The 16,541-nt window shown below is 34.5% G+C and overlaps 2 protein-coding genes across 6 annotated transcripts in view; both read left to right on the top strand.

Annotated features, from left to right (window-relative positions):
* The window catches only part of LOC114522461, a 31,044-nt gene that overhangs the window by 14,227 nt on the left and 276 nt on the right, over positions 1-16,541 (top strand). For 2 of the 5 annotated variants that reach the window (XM_028543146.1, XM_028543145.1), the window contains exons 21-28: positions 270-377; positions 478-671; positions 892-1,102; positions 1,727-1,947; positions 2,333-2,606; positions 2,997-3,415; positions 4,418-4,474; positions 4,939-5,531. In XM_028543146.1, the coding sequence (XP_028398947.1) occupies positions 270-377; positions 478-671; positions 892-1,102; positions 1,727-1,947; positions 2,333-2,606; positions 2,997-3,415; positions 4,418-4,474; positions 4,939-4,950 (1,496 nt within the window). In that variant the 3' untranslated portion in view covers positions 4,951-5,531. Of the gene's footprint in view, positions 1-269; positions 378-477; positions 672-891; positions 1,103-1,726; positions 1,948-2,332; positions 2,607-2,996; positions 3,416-4,417; positions 4,475-4,938; positions 5,532-8,944; positions 9,636-16,541 lie in introns of those variants that run through there. The other 3 variants (XM_028543148.1, XM_028543147.1, XM_028543149.1) reach the window with 3 other exon arrangements.
* On the top strand, positions 9,703-15,745 carry LOC114522738. The gene is made up of 17 exons (XM_028543481.1): positions 9,703-10,340; positions 10,675-10,777; positions 11,236-11,374; positions 11,419-11,458; positions 11,615-11,664; positions 11,834-11,915; positions 12,306-12,479; positions 12,568-12,713; positions 12,992-13,103; positions 13,218-13,301; positions 13,427-13,607; positions 13,766-13,855; positions 13,967-14,038; positions 14,312-14,372; positions 14,567-14,635; positions 14,793-14,980; positions 15,157-15,745. Exons 1-17 carry the CDS (start codon positions 9,882-9,884, stop codon positions 15,690-15,692), a joined length of 2,586 nt encoding a protein of 861 aa, XP_028399282.1. The 5' UTR covers positions 9,703-9,881; the 3' UTR covers positions 15,693-15,745.

The following is a 16,541-nucleotide window of genomic DNA, read 5'->3' as shown; positions in this document are numbered from 1 at the left end:
CGTGGGCATGAAGCATGTATCGTTGTATCATTATTTACTTTCTCTAAAACCGGGGTTAAGATATTGCATCATAAACCATTGACGAAGTTATCAGCAAAGTGGTTTTCATTCCTGGGTTGTAACCAAAAACATTATTTCAACGGGCGAGAACACCGTTTGGTTGATTCAAGGCTGACAAAAGTACCACTTCGTTCAATCAAGGGTCGTGCGTGGGCTAAACTCTACCATGTTGAATCAGTGATATTTAATTTCTTTATTTAATTTTCAAGTTGATGCATCGAAAACCTCAATTTGTCTCCATTCCCCTGCTCGAAGAATGGCTCAAATTACAGTGGGCGTCATTTACAGTTCTTTGATTGAAAAAGAAATTGAGACAGGTACAAATTTTCTCAACTTCTTCGAGTGTCAGACTAGAGAAATTAATCGTGTAAACTCGTCAGTTTCTTGATATTTGGCACCATTTTTGCTGGATTTCAGGAAAAGCTGCAGAATTTGCTACACTAGCTGAGCAGTTGGTCTGGTGCGTTGTCGCTCAGAAACCCAAAGATGGCAAGATTGCCAATCTCCAAGAACGCGCGGCCGCAACTATCGCGGGATGGAAACAGAAAGCGGGCAAAGGTCCGACCGGAACTGGGTACCTTGGGAGTAAAGTTCCACCAAATTTTGTAGAGGTAAACTGACATAAACTCAAGCTTATGATCCAGCTAATTTTAATGTCATTGATACAAAACAACTCGCCGCCATTTTGAAAGACCCGCTTAGGTGATTAACGAACGATAATCCGAGTTTGCCAGACCAATCAGTGGCCACAATTTTCAAAATTTACCTTTAGAATTGTGGTCAATTTCGATCATCGTCTTTGTAATGACAATAAACGTTCTCAAACTGTAGGTGGAGATCGCCGAAAGTTTACAGAAGAATGGGAAAAAGACATGGATGCTGCGAGATATATTTCTCAGGTGCGGCATCATTGACCGTGATGGGAATGTATACGAGGCAGAGTATACTGATACTTCGGTGTTTAAATATTGCTACGGAACTGAAATGGCCGCAACTGAACGCTCCCTAAAACGCCAAGACGAGAAAAAGCCTCAGCCAAAAGGTATGAACTTCAAGTATAGCAAAATACATTTGCAACAACGTTTTGCTACCATTTTCTCGATTGCATTGCAAAATAATGTTGAAAGACTATACAGGGTGTATAAAAAAGGCAACACTTAATGAATTATTCATATTGTTACTAAGCACAATAGTACAAAGTACTTCCTATTGTCTATGTCACAAAGTGAATATCATTGAATAGTTAAATGTGGTTGCCTTTTTTGATACATCCTGTATATAACCTTTAATTTTTTAATAGAAATTTTTGTATCGAAAGTCTCATGGGACAAAAACATTAATTATTTACCAAAGGTCATGCATCATTTTTACAATACAGTCAACTGATGTATATCAATGACGTAGTCCAACAGAAAATCAAAGGCAAAGCCGATCAGAGTGCCAAAATACTTCATGTAAAATGGTAAAAAATGACCTTTTTACCGGAAGTGGTCAAAATGTATGCATTCTGATTGGGTTACTGAAAACGTAAACAAACTTGCTGACTGATCTTAAACTAAATTCTCTTTGTTTAGAAAATCGTCTGTGTGATTTAGTTAAAAAAAGATGAAACTGTAATTCTTTGTTTGTTTAAAAAGTTAATCGAGTTTTAATGTTACACTTTAAGGTGATATGTTTGCTAACGAAGACGTTATAACTGTGTCCTCGGTCGGAGGGGCGTCTGGTAGCCCGGGCAGTGGGGGGCAGTTTCACCTTGCCCCGGGAAAGATTGATGAACGCGTGCACAGCATTTTGGAGAAAGAAAAGCTAGATCGTGCTGATATGGAAAATTGTTGGAAAAATGATATTAGTAAAGCTCAAGAGGAAGTCGAACGCAGGACTGATAGTGTAAGTGAGAAGTTATATATCTAGGTATGTAGACAACAAGGAGGGATTTCGTTTTAGCAAGTTTGTTTACATTTTCAGTAACCCAATCAGAATGTATAAATTTTAACCACTTCCCGCAAAAAGGTGCATTATTTACCATTTTAAACGAAGTATTGAAAATTTAAACATTCTTATTGGTAAACAAATATGATAAACAAATAAGGTAAACAAATATACCGATCAGTTTAAAACGAAATTCCTTCTTGCTTATATCGGCTATTAACTCTATTCATGAAAGCCCTTTGGTGGAAACGCCAAAAAAATTTTTGGTCTTCTTTAGGCAGTTGTTATACCACATTTGATACGATTTTGAAATTATCTTAGACAATATACTCATTTTTTTCAGCTCGAAGAAAGACAGAGCCTGCTTGAAGTTGAATTACGTGACAAGGTTTTAAAGATTGAAGAGATCGCCGAAGAAAAAACGAAACTTTACGAGGAAACCTTTGCAAAATACCAAGGCCAGCTGCTTGGAAAGTACAACGAGTTGAAATCTAAAATGGAAGACAACTTCAAAAAGGTGTTCGATAAGATGCAAGCGGACACGAGGAAGGAATTCGAGACGATGCAAAAAAAGTTCAGTCAGAAAGAAAAAGAACTCGACGAGGCCTTTCGAAAATGTAAGTTCGCAACCGGTCCGTATTCATTAGACAGCGTCTTATGGAAAATAGCTCGAGTTAAAGAATAATTCAAGCTTGTTTTTAGAGCAATTTAATTAAAGTTACTCTATTTTTCTAACTTCATACAAGACCGTTATCGTAACTACGTTTTAGTTATAGGATTGTAGACTAAACTAATAAAAGACCATCGTCTGAAAATTTGCACCTTAGAAAACAGAATTTTAAGGAATCAAATTGGAATCAAAAACACGAAGGAAACTGCTTGTTTCTCCGTCTATTGTCTTAGGATTTTCACAACCATCGATAAATTCCATCTATTTTACCTAAAAAACATATACTAGTGAATGAAAACCTTGGCTGAGACGCTGATGTTACTATATTTACCTTCAGCACAAGAAAAGTTGGATGCACGTTATGCAGAAACGGAACGCCGTTTGGAGGAGGGGGCGAAGAAAACAGCCGCGGAACTGCACGAAAAATCCAAAAGGTTTTGCGAAACTCTTCGTAAGGAGACCGTTTCAAACTTCCAGTTCGCAAAGGAACAACTTGATCAGTTCGCGGGCGACAAAATCAAAGAGATTATCAAAATTGAGAAGGCGGCGGAGGCGAAGTTTGAAGCGCAGGCCTTGGCTTACAAGAAGGATTCGGACGACAAGACTGATATGGCACGAAAAGAGCTGATTAACATCATGGAGAATCGTACAACCAGACATCACAAGGAAATGAAAGAGGGATGTGCCAGTAATTTGTCAAAAATGGAAGAAATGGCTGCCAAGCTTGAACGAAGAATACAATCTTTAGAAGAAGTGGTGAGTGTTTTTTATTTCAAAAAGGATTGATGCTTTGTGGTAGAAAGTTTAGAACTATTGCAAATGATGCAGTCTGATCATCTACGCCAGTCTATATATTTAACGAGTAAAAACGATACCGGAATGTCTGAGTTTCTGCGAAGAAACAGAGTTGACTATTCAAGGACAACGAGAGCGAGTTGTCCACTAATTGTTTTAATTTAAATCTAAACATAATACTGGTTTCAAGGCTTATAGAATATTTGAATCGTTTCTTCATTGCTCATGCATTGTTGAACAAAAGTTTCTAAAACTTTTTTACAAATGAATGCGACAAATTTTGCAAAATGACTGTTAGTTGTTGAGGCTTTCATTGAAATACAATCAGGAAGTTGCTGATTACCAGTCTTTACAAACTCCGCGCAGTCGCATAACTAACAAACCATCAAATTTCATAATTCATATATATAACATTGAATTTTGACGGCTTGGAATTAGCATTTATTTTGAGCCATCTCAATATAATTTCAAATCTGTAGCGGAATTAAAACCGTGGGCCTTCGTGCAGGCCCAAATTAAAATTGCAACCAAACGTCAGATTTTGAGAATACGTTAAAGGCAAACCAATTTAACCTATGAAACTATAGATTTTGAGACAGAAATATTCAGCTTAGTGCATGTGGCAGTCTTTTTACCTAAAATATGTCTATCAATTTTTTATTTATTAATGAAAAACGGCTTTTATGAGCACGAAAATTGGAAGGATGAAGGATGGACGACACATGGATTATATTAAAATATGCATGGGCGTGTGGCTCCGTTGTTAGTTTTTATGCTTTGTCTACGTGCATAAATCTTTCCAAATTTTTCTTTTTCTAAATTCCTGGGTGAATGGTTGAATTTTTTAGCAAACCAACTAAAACATTATTATGCCGAATATTGTCATTGATTGATTTTCGTCGATAAATGTGGTCCCTGGTATCTTAGTAATTAACATAGCCTGCGTTTTCTCCTCCCATGCAGCCGCCTCCAATATCACCCAAACCGGAAGGGTCCACACGGTGGTTCTCGTCCTCGGAGGTACTGTTAACTGGTCGATCGCGTAGATGAAGTTTGAATTGATTATTTCAAATAAATTGCATCAAGCTGATTACTGATTATTTTGAATTGGGTATTGATTATCTCGAATTACGTTTTTTGTTTATTTTAAATTGATTACGATAAATCTGAATTAACCACTGATTCTTTCGAATTAATCTTGTTAAATTAAAGATGTTAAATTAAATTAAATTAAATTCTTCTTAAATTGAAGATAGATTATTTTTATGAATTGATTGCGGATTACTTTGAATTTAATTGTTGACTATTTCAAAACAAGCATCGATTTTTAAATCAAGTATTTACCATTTATGTGATTTGTTTCTTATTTTTTTTTAATAATTGATGATTATTCATTTCGAAGGGATTTTTTAGTGCTTATGGTTTGTAATAGTAATTCTATCTTTAAACGGAGACTTGAATAACAAGTTTTTTCTCTCCTCTAGGGTAAACCTTGAAAGTGTGCATTATGTGTGTGGCTCTACAACTTTTAATTTTTTTAGCACTAGAATTTTTACTATATAATAATCACTTTAAGACGTGGAATTTTTCATTTTGAAAGTGATCGTTTTCGTACATTAATAGTGATGGTATCCAGCCTTCTAATTGCATGATTGATATTATTGCATAATTTGTATTTCAAGAAACGTTATTGCACAACGTGGTAGTGTAATTTCAAAGTGACAGCTCTTTTTCCATCTGCAAACAGGACAAAATAGCCTGCTTCGGACTGAATTTTATATTTGCGACCCGTATATATCGCTTTGCAATGAGCTGTGTGTTTCAAAACAGAAGAAATTGAAAGTACATACATCTAAAAAGAGAAAATGTTTAGGTAAATGTAAGACAAGCGTACCTAAGTTTGCAGCAATTCACAAGATTTAGGCCCGTTACGCTTTGTCGCGAAAAATACAATTAAAACAATAACTAATGGGATGATAACGATCAATTGCTTTCACTTATTATTTTCAATTGGTTTCTTTTATTCAGATATAATTTTTTTTAATTCAATATTTTTTGAACTATTATTGATAAGTTGATTTCCATATCGATTATTTGCATAATTATATAATTATAACGTATTGATTATTTCGAATTAATTGATTTATGGATTTTGGTAGTTATAATCATTGAATATTTCGAATTATGTGTTTTAACCTTTAAAGTTTTTTCATTAAAACTGTACTCATTATTTTCAACTGATCATTTATTTTGTACCTGCGTTATTGAATAGCATCTGCCTATGGGTCATTACTGAGATAAAAACACATCGTAAGCCATTTCTCGCGTATAAGCGACCAATTTCGCTGAAATTGACGCGATTTAAAAATAAAAACTGTTGTGTAAGTGCGTTTATTGACTTAAATCTACTCAAGAGAATGTTCTCTTTTAAATGGTTTAATTTTTATTAAAATCGGGCAAGTATTTGCACAGAAAATGCAAGTGAAAGTGAGCCAACCATTTTTAAAGGTCATCTGATCAGATGAAAAAGATAATCTTATTAGAGTGCCAACAGAGTCGCCAAGAAGATAAACTTTTCCATTCATTATATAATAAATTATGCAAAAAAATTCCACCGGCAAAGTTTTTAGCGAGATGCGTGAAATAGTTCGCCTGCTTATTCTAAATAAATTATATATATACAAACAATTCAAAAGAAGTCGCAGAGAAAAAGTGCCCGCGGAATCAGGCCTGTGAAGTTGTTGACTAGGGACGAACTGATTGCAACACAGCTGAAACTCAAATCGTCTATGTTATCATGCCAACCCCTCCCTCTACATGCACCGGGAAGATACGATGTCGCTGTAAAAAGAGTCTTGTATTGACTGGATTTCCACTTGCAGAGAAATGTTCGCTAGCGAAATATTTGCACATTCTTTTAAAATGAGAACAGTCAAGCTGAACTAATGTGTCTTCAAAAGAATATAATTATGCAAGTATATTTTCGCTTCAAATGGAAATCCTCCTTTACGACTTTAAGTAATGATAGCTACTATTTTTATTTTGCATAATTTTTACATCATATTTTACATCATATTTCACATCATATAAGCACATTATTTAAGTTTCACTAGAGTTGCACGAAAGAAAAACAATTATTTAAGTCAATGTAGCATGTTTATGTAACATATCGCATGGTAGAGCTTCATTTACATACGTAGAGTGAAATTCCGCGATTCGTCTTTCCGTATTTCTTGCATCTTCCTGAGCAACATGTCAAGTCCAAGGTGACTCTGCCTTTATTTATGCGCTTACAGAAAGTGCCTTTTCTGGCATTGCACTGCAAAAGAACAACGATGTAGGATAAAATTTATAGAAGACCAGTTTCTCGAGATTCAACATGCAGTGTCACACCAAGTTTATGGGGTCTGTACGTACCTATATGAACAAGCTTTGCTATTGGTTGATGATAACAATAAAACACAATGAACCATAGAAATTGATGAACCGAGAGAACGAATCATCAACACTGTTCACTATTGTTACAAAAAGCCAATCACAAAACTCGTTCATATTAGGTAGATATACTTACTGATACTTACTGTAGAGAGAAGAAATTTTAATTAGTATAAGTTAAGAACGAGTATATAACTTCTTTGGAAGTGGCTAAATAACATATTCTTCCTTTAATCTGCAAATTGTTTAAATTAATTGGAGATTGGCATACATACGAGACCTGCTTAATCGCAACTGGTATATATATTCTGCACCGGACAATGGACGAATAGCGCTTTCGACTAATTTTTGATCGAAGTAACAAGAAGAAAATAAATCACCACAGTAAGAAAGATCTTACTTAAATTAGTGCAAATGCTAAGTTTTGTAAAATACGGAAAATATAGCCAGTTGAAGTTGAATTTGGCATTCTTTTGTATTACGTGTGGAAATGTGTAACTAAATTAGTTACACACTTCCGGCTGTAATACAGAAGTATACAAAATTCGTAACCTTTGCACGGCTATATTTTCCGAAATTTACAACAATTCGCAGCTAAACTTGTAAGTTTTACTAATTTTAGTAAGCTCTTTCAGAAAATATCGCCGGGGAAGAAATTAGTCTAAAGCGCAATCGTCCATTGTTGTTGTTATTATTGCGATATACTTATGTCTAATAGGTTTTCAGAAACAAACCCCCACACCGTTAGTCAATTTTATGTCTTAATTAAATTCAATTAAATTCGGAATTGTGATTGCATATATTTTGTACGTATGCGGAAAGCAAAACTCTCTGCCTACCTTTTTTCTTCTATTTCGGCGATTCCCGCTATTATGTGCCCAGCCAGACATCACTGTTGACGTGGTTACCAAGATCAACAAGAGAATGATGACAAGACGTGACATGTTTGTCATGTTTCCTTTTATTCCTGTGTCAAAGAAGTGCTTAGCAATTCAAAATCTCTCTGCCTATAGACCCGTAGGTTTAGTCTTTCCAGACCCTTTTATGCATGGGGAGCCTCGTTGGAAAAGGGCTTGTACTATCATAAATAACTTATCAGCCATTAAAATCCCTAGAATCTTATAATCTACAGTATTTTTCACCATTTTCGGTAAGAATGTGTCAACTTGAGAACCCAACAAAGTCATTGTCTAACAACAATGTATCAAAGTCAGTTACGGCATTATAACATAACGGCCAGTTTTCGGAAATATTTGAAAAAGTTCGATGAGTCAGGCTATTTAAAGGGAGGCTTCTGACCCAGGGAGCGCACATTCACTGAAAAAAGGATTTGATCAGTTATCATGCATATAAGAGTGCTTTCCATTAAGCGGCCAAAATGGCCAAACCCGTCATATATTTTAAATTGAAATAGAGTATTTCGTTAAGAATATAGCGGTGAAACTTTATTTCCCGTGCTAGGCAGATGTAAATAACGATATATTGAAACACTAAAATACCAGTAATATGTCTGTACCGAAATACAACAGGACCGGTCTAGCCGCTTTTTCCATATAAAGGAAAGCGCCCTAGTCCTTTCTTAATCTAAGCCTTTAGTTAACTTAAAAATTTTATAATCTACTGTATCTTCATGATTTTCTGTGGAAATGTGAGTATTAAAATCGAACAAATCCTCTTGCATAAAACAACATAATTATCACTGTCGGGCTGCGTCATTTTAAAGATAACAGCCAGTTTTGAAGTATTCGAAAAATTCAACAGTTCTAGAGTTGCACTTTGCTAAAACATAAGAATTTATGTCGTCTTAACTGATGCAACAACCGTGTTTTTTACTATATATGGGGGCATTGGTGTAGTAATTATTAGTAATAATTATTCGTAATAAAAATCGTCAACAAATCTTTCGAACAACAGTCTACTTGCATGTCATTTATATATTGTATCAAATCTGATCTCAAGGAGTTATTGAGAATGGTTTTGCTCTCGAAAACGTTTGTGAAGATATTGACAAGACAGCCCTGAGTATACAATATATATTTTGTATTCTTTTTGCAGGCCTGTACGATACGATGAATCCAATCGACAAAGAGTTTCCTGCATAAATTGCCAAGGTAACCATGTATGCTTAATCCCATCCAAACGTTTTATCGAATAGTTGAAATTCTATCGAATAATTTTGAAACGGAAAGGCAAGATGCAACTCGTAATCCTGTCTTACAAAGAACAACGCTATAAAATAAATTAGTCCTGCCTCTTCCAATTAATGTTTTTATTTGACGCGGTCATTAAATATTCGGAACTCAATCACCAAGTATGATATAGATTTACTGTTCTATAACTTGTATTATTGCTACAAATTGAATCCAGTACAAAGGCCTGTTCGAGGAACTTTTTAACCATAAACTTATCCTGCTAAAAATACATTATCTTCGCTTTTTCAGCTCAATCAAATGCTTATTTCCCACGCAAATGCATTGCATACGCAACGCTTGCATATAGTATATATTATATGTAATGCTAACAACTATTCTTTCGACCACGTCCACTAAACCCTGTCCAAACAGAACGAGTTATGTTTCCCGTAACCCCTATAAATCTTATACGTTAGATTATAAGAGTTCGAACGGTTAGATCGGCAAGACACACAAGACAATTATCGTTTTCCCTATGAAAATAGTAAAGTTGTTTCATTCACTGTCGATTCCCATGCAACAAGTTATCTTTAAGGAATTAGTTTCACACATTACCTTGTTCCTTACAAGCAATTTTTTGTCGAACTTAGCTATCTCTTTATGTCACATATTCTCAGCGGCTGTAACCCAAGATTTCTCAATTGAGAAGTGCAGGTCTAACCCAGGCCAAATGATCATCAATATAATATTAAGCGACCAATCAGAATACTTGATATAAAACAGTTTAATCTTGATTTGGTTGTATTTTATTTGTATTCAAGAAAATTTCGCACTTCACTTCGGCGCAATTTTTTACAATTATGCGAAAGGCGTGCGTAAAAACTGTTGTGTTGGGAAGAAATGGAAAATCGTCAATAACTACACCGTTAACTGTTGATGTAGAAACAACAGCTTCAAATAAGCATTCGACAAGCCTCCACGCAGATTTGCATAGTGACGAATCGTGCGATTTGCAAATCGATCATAACGCTCAAACGCCTCATGAATTACCAGTCGTTGACGATTTAGAAAATGAAGAATCGGCCACACAAAGAAGAAATGTTAGTAATTATGTCAACTGGGAAAAAATTCGGCCTCAATTGCTGAAAGCAAAGTTCGAAGATGCGATTTTACCGAGTGGTGTCATGTGTGGTGTTTGCTCTCAAAATGAAGCCAATATTCGCTGTAAATATTGTGGTCCACGGCAGTTTTTTTGCGAGAACTGTGCTATTGAACAACACGAAAGTCGAAATAAGTTTCACGTGATGGATAAATGGATGGTATTGTCTATTATTAATGTTGATTAAAAAAACTTTAAAAATATGATAATATTTGCTAGCTTTTAAAAGCTCTCCTCCGTGGCTTTCTATAAGGAGAAGCCAATTTAATGGCATAAACGTACGTCAAAGATGTCGTTTCATTCTATAATTTCTAATTCTATTTAATAACTATTTGCAACCTACATGTTACATATTTTCAAGATTTGTATGTTGGTCTTTTGCAATACTGTAATATGCTATTTTCACACATTCAGTAAGACTTAAAAAGTTAAAATTCAAATGTGTTCAGGCAAATTAAACCTGCTTTAAAAAACCTACATTCTTTATTTCTTAGGAAACTAAGTTCATCCCACTGTTTCCAGACAATTCTGTAATTGAGTGGGCCCACAATTGTGGGACACAAATTGTCAAGTTGTTTACACTTATTGATGCATTTGGTAAGGAATTTGTTCAGTATTCTTTGTTTGCATTAAAGCTACTAAATCTACAAGGTCAAACTTTCCAACAACTTAAGTATCAAGTTGCATAGGAAAGCTTACCTAATTAAGCAGAGGTTTTATTTCTCCAAACTTTTAAACAGATTAGCCATCCATAAATACACAAACAAAAGCTGCATGCTAAAATTTCAACAAAAGTTATATTATTATTGAGCTTTTATAACCAGAAACCCCATGCCATGATCATTAATTAACCCTCAGATATAATGCAGTTGCATGGATTAACTAAACAAGTGTGTAATTTCATTTTTTCTGCTGTAGAACAATATTGTTTAACAACCTTGTCTATTGTATGTTGGAACAATAGATATTATTTGGACTGTGAGAATTAACTGCAATAATTTTAATTTAATTATTGATTGCTATTGAATATTGCTACTACTTTCTATGATTGTTAGGTAATCAACACTTGAAGCGAGTGGCTTTTTGCAGTTGTGAAAGCCATGCTGTGACACTACTCCGGTTGCATTTCTGGCCTGGCTCTCCAGAAAGGCCTACTATTGGCTTTCATTTTAGAATTATGGATTTAGCTGAAAAGTTGTTTCTACATAATCAGGTTCCTTTGAAGGATTTTTCTGAGGATATATCATGGAATTACTTCCATCACTGCAACCTGTTCATGTAAGTATTCAAAACCCTAAAATATAATATACAGAATTACTTTTCAATCATTCAGTTGCATGTATTCCACCCTTATTTTTCTAATTAGTTTAGAGCCAAAATATCAATTTTGGAAGGAAAAAAATTTAGACTGAAAAACTATTTTCTACATTTCAGGTTAAATCCTTTTACCGCACTTTAAATTCTGGATCTTTTGAGGAATACAGGTATGTACACTTTATTAAGTCATGCCTATATTGATATATACCCTCTCTTTTACTGGCACACCCCAGTTATATTATACTTTATATTATACAATTTGCAATTAGTATGATTAGTACAATTATTATAATAGTATAAAAGATATAGGTACCGGTATTTTTTTTTCTTTTCAAGATATTTTAAATACAAATTAAAATATCTGGATTCCTATATCCCAGGACTATATAACGGTGTCATTTGTCCTATATGCCCAACGGTAAGAAATAATTACTTTGTTACAGTATTTATATTTTTTATTTATTTAATCAAGGTTTGCCATTATTTTGCCATGAAGGGCTCTACAACAGCTTATCTCCAAATATGTTATAGTAACTGTCATGCATGTAGTAGTTATAGGTTAAGAGAAGAAACTCTTAAAAATAGATGAGAACCAGCTTATCTCAACTTACATTAATTAGTGAAAAACACTGATATAATTTACTTGTAATTTACATTAATTAGTGTTTCATTTAGAGATTTAGATACCTAGGTTGCATTGCATGGGATACCAATAGTGATGCACTGTATATATGTTCACCCAGTGTGGTACTCTTTCATTTCATCAATGAATATATGTTTAAGGTCAATTCTATGTATATACCTATAGGAAAGTGGAACCTTAATTGAATGCGTTGATGCATGTTTTGGTCTGCCAAGAAGGAAAGGGAAAGGTGATATAAGCATTTCTTCACGCCACAAGACATTGTTGTTCAGCGATCAAGATGATGTTGATAACTTTGTTGATAATTATGAACACACAAAAGAGAAATCACAAACACAGGTAATTGTTTAAAAAGACGTTTGATTTGTTGCAAGCAATTTGTTAATGTGATTTGCAAAAAACTGTTTTAATATTATTTGTTTTTAAGGACTGTCACAGATTTCATGCTGGTGAAGTAATTTCAGCAATTAGAAGTAAAGGCAAAAATAAACTTTTTGATGAAAAAGGAGTGTTTGGCAGGGTTTGTCGGCATGACTTTCCAAAAAGCTTACTCAGCATCAAACATGGTGAAAGGTACATTCTTTTATCACTTACTATTTCAGTGGTTAGCTATATTGTGAATACCCTGTTTTTATCATGCTAGACCAAATTCCATAATAGTTTTTAGAATTCTTATTAATCACATTTGATCACTATTTATATTCAGTTGTGTCAAGAATAGTAATTAGCATTAACATCTATAAGGTTTTTTTTACAGTAATCATCAACCACTTTCTATGTACCAACTATTTTAATGCACAAAAAACATTTTGTGCGAATTCACCTTGTAAGTAAATTTCGCATCATTTTAGAATTTCCTATGCTGTATATGAGCTAGAAAAACTAAAAGCTGGCATTTCTGCAGAATCACTCAATTATGTTCTGATGTACGACATTGCCTGTGTTTTATCAAACCACCTGCAGGTTCTGTGTATAATTGCATTTTATTATTTTTATTTGGTATTTTCAAAAATCAGCATGATTCAAGAATTAATGATAATAATGTTCTAAATACAAGCATGCAATTTTTTTATGAAGGGCTCCGGCCAGCAGTCTTTGCTGTCGAATACAACTCTTGCAATACCAATATTTCATTGTTATGGGCATAAAGCCTCTTGCCAGGTAATTGTTTAAAAGAATTACATTTATGCGAAATAAACTGCATCTTTAGGACTTTGGAACAATTCCTTTAAGGCGGATTTCAAAGTTGTATGGCAACCGACCGTTCAAGTCCACATTCAATTTAGGTCAAATATAGTCCACGAAGAAAGGCGAATGTTGGTTTAACCGATGGAGAAGGCGTTGAGCGTTTTTGGTCATTTCTTAGACAGTTTTCCTCAATAACCAAAGAAATGTCTGTTGATAAAAGGAGTGATGTGCTAACTGACGCTACTATCCATTATGGTGAACATCTTGTTGCAAAATTTGGTAATATAATAGAAATTCAGTAAATCATTACCACTATTCGCTGTTCTTAGTGTGGATTCTCTAGGGTGCGGCCCAAGTTTATCTTTTTTTCATTACAGTCACACAACACAAAGAACCTCAAATTTTTTATTGCTAGTATGATCTTTTTTAAATTATAGGTCCTTCTCTAAAGTCGAAGCTCGTTAGGGCGCAGTCTTTGCTGATCACTGTTGACCAAGAATTGAGCAATTTAATCGCGAATTTGCCAGGTACGTTTTTCACAAGCGACTCGAATTCAAGTGCTTAAAATAATGACATTTTCTAGCAAACGCCTACCGGTACATATGACATGGTTACGTTCGTGTTTCTTATTATGATAGATGAGTGTAATGAGGCTAAAATTCGGAGCTGGATCAAGGAACAATTTGAAGAAATTGCACCAGTTATGGAAGGTAAATAGGTAAAACGTGCGGTGATATGCTGATGGATTTAACTAAGTGTACTTCCCACTTTTATAGTATACCTTTTTTAAATGGGATGTGTGGTTTTTTGTATATGAGTGAAAAGCGGACTAGTTTTCCTTTTGAAGCTCTGAAAAATTATTGCTAATAACCAGAATTCCGTTTCGATAGAGATACAAGCTGTTTGGGGAAATTGAGATCTGTGTTTTTATACAAATATCAACAATAGCCTACTAAAATAAAGTCTAATATTTTATCGCCTAGACCTTGAATACCAGTGGGATGAATCTTATGTGGATTTACTTCTTTCAGCAAAAAAGTTGCGGTAACAAAATATTTTATGCAGAGAATAACAATTTCGGAATATGGCACTGCATATAACTTAGTTCACACTTATAAATGCTTATTCTGGTATGACGCTTATTCCTATGACATTGCTAGACATTTCACTTGTGACAGGATCTTCGCGGTGTGCAAATGTATTTTGTTCTTGATATTTGGATTTTGTACTTTTTTCAGAAACGAAATGAGTTTTTCAAGAGAGGAAGAGCCGGAAAGGATTCCCAACATTGAGAGAAGGATAAGTAGGTGGGACATGCGGCTATACAGTGATAATTAAACAGACTGCTGTCTGTTCAATTATTAGTTGTTATTACATCTGCTGTTGTTATTGCAGGTATTCGTATTGCAGCTGTACTCTTCCGTCTGGCTATTGTTATTAGTTGATTCCTAGTTGGTTTTTTAGGAATGAAAAAGCGTTATATTCCCTGGAGAAACGTCATGGTGTTCGAACAAGATGGAAGAAAAAAGAAAAAGCATATCAAAATGCGTATACAAGACTTATTGCCAAGAAACAGCAAAAGTTACTTCATACCCTTCATAGGATGGCGTCGGAGAGAATGTTTTTATTAGAACTTAAAGCAAAATATGCTGGTATAGAAATATTTCTTTTATGCTCTTTTACTTATCACACTACAAATAATGTATGTCCGAATACGCCTTTTCTTCCGTGAAGGTACTTCTTTCATTGGTGTTTATCTTTTACATGTATCTCCATTTGGATTTCCCTTGTTTTACTTAGTTGCCTCCGATTCTACTGCTTTTTTCAGATGGTCAAGCTATTGCAATAAAGCTTGGCAGTCAAATCGATCGCGTGGTCGCCAACATCACTCGGAACGTAAGCTTGATTAATGGGATGAATGAGAACGATGAGATTTCCTTTGATGATGTAAAGGATCCAAACGGGGAAGTATATCATGGTATTATCGAACCCAATATTGAAACAGGAGTACCATCAAGAGTAAAAAATAGAGTGGTTGATCTTTTGTGTCTTAAAGATAGGTGTGAAGAGGAACAAAATATGGTGAAAAAAGAGATGTCTACATTTATTTCATTTTTCACCAAACAGATTGAAATAATTCAATCATTTATCGATCGTGAAGTTTCCAGCGACGACCAACTTGGTTTGCACTCCCTCGCCATTGAAAAGATGATGTTTTATCAGCGCCAAGTAAACGTAGTGAATGAGTTATGGTCCGGATTTAAAGTTTTACCTATCACTACAGAGGACGGTGAGATGGTGGAGCCCATATCAGCCTTATATAAAGAAGATCTAGAATTTTATGATGATGTCGAATATATGTAAATACATACTATACTTAAACTTACCCAATGCTGCTAAATAAAGTCGTAAATAAATAGTCGGTGTCAAATTTCATTTGGAGGGTGAGCTTACTAAACATGTTGTGAAGATGTAACATTCTTATACAATGTGGGTAAAACTGACCCCTGTCTTAAAAGTTAAAAAACGTAAATAAAGTCGGTGTCAAATTTCATTTGGAGGGTGAGCTTACTAAACATGTTGTGAAGATGTAACATTCTTATACAATGTGGGTAAAACTGACCCCTGTCTTAAAAGTTAAAAAACGTAAATAAAGTCGGTGTCAAATTTCATTTGGAGGGTGAGCTTACTAAACATGTTGTGAAGATGTAACATTCTTATACAATGTGGGTAAAACTGACCCCTATCTTAAAAGTTAAAAAACGTAAATAAAGTCGGTGTCAAATTTCATTTGGAGGGTGAGCTTACTAAACATGTTGTGAAGATGTAACATTCTTATACAATGTGGGTAAAACTGACCCCTATCTTAAAAGTTAAAAAACATAAATAAAGTCGGTATCCAATTTCATTTGGAGGGTGAGCTTACTAAAGATGTTGTGAAGATGTAACATTGTTGCCATAGCTTGTTCCTTTTTCTTCTTTGCGCAAGGAGTGACCACATGCTGCAGCTATGACGCTATAACTTATATGGGGCGATTGCCATTTCATTATATATACAAACAAAAATGGCTCGTTTCCCTAGAATTGCGCTACGAAAAGATAATTAAATCGTGAATGAAATCTTTGAAGCACAGCATGATACTATAGTTAAAGAATAACTACCTACTTATATAGTACAGTTGGTAATACATTGATGAAAGAAGGGGCGTGTAT

The sequence above is a fragment of the Dendronephthya gigantea genome, unplaced genomic scaffold (genome assembly GCF_004324835.1).
Source record: "Dendronephthya gigantea isolate DGI-Jeju-01 unplaced genomic scaffold, DenGig_1.0 000023F, whole genome shotgun sequence".
NCBI lineage: Eukaryota > Metazoa > Cnidaria > Anthozoa > Malacalcyonacea > Nephtheidae > Dendronephthya > Dendronephthya gigantea.
This window is presented reverse-complemented; position numbering and strand designations above follow the sequence as displayed.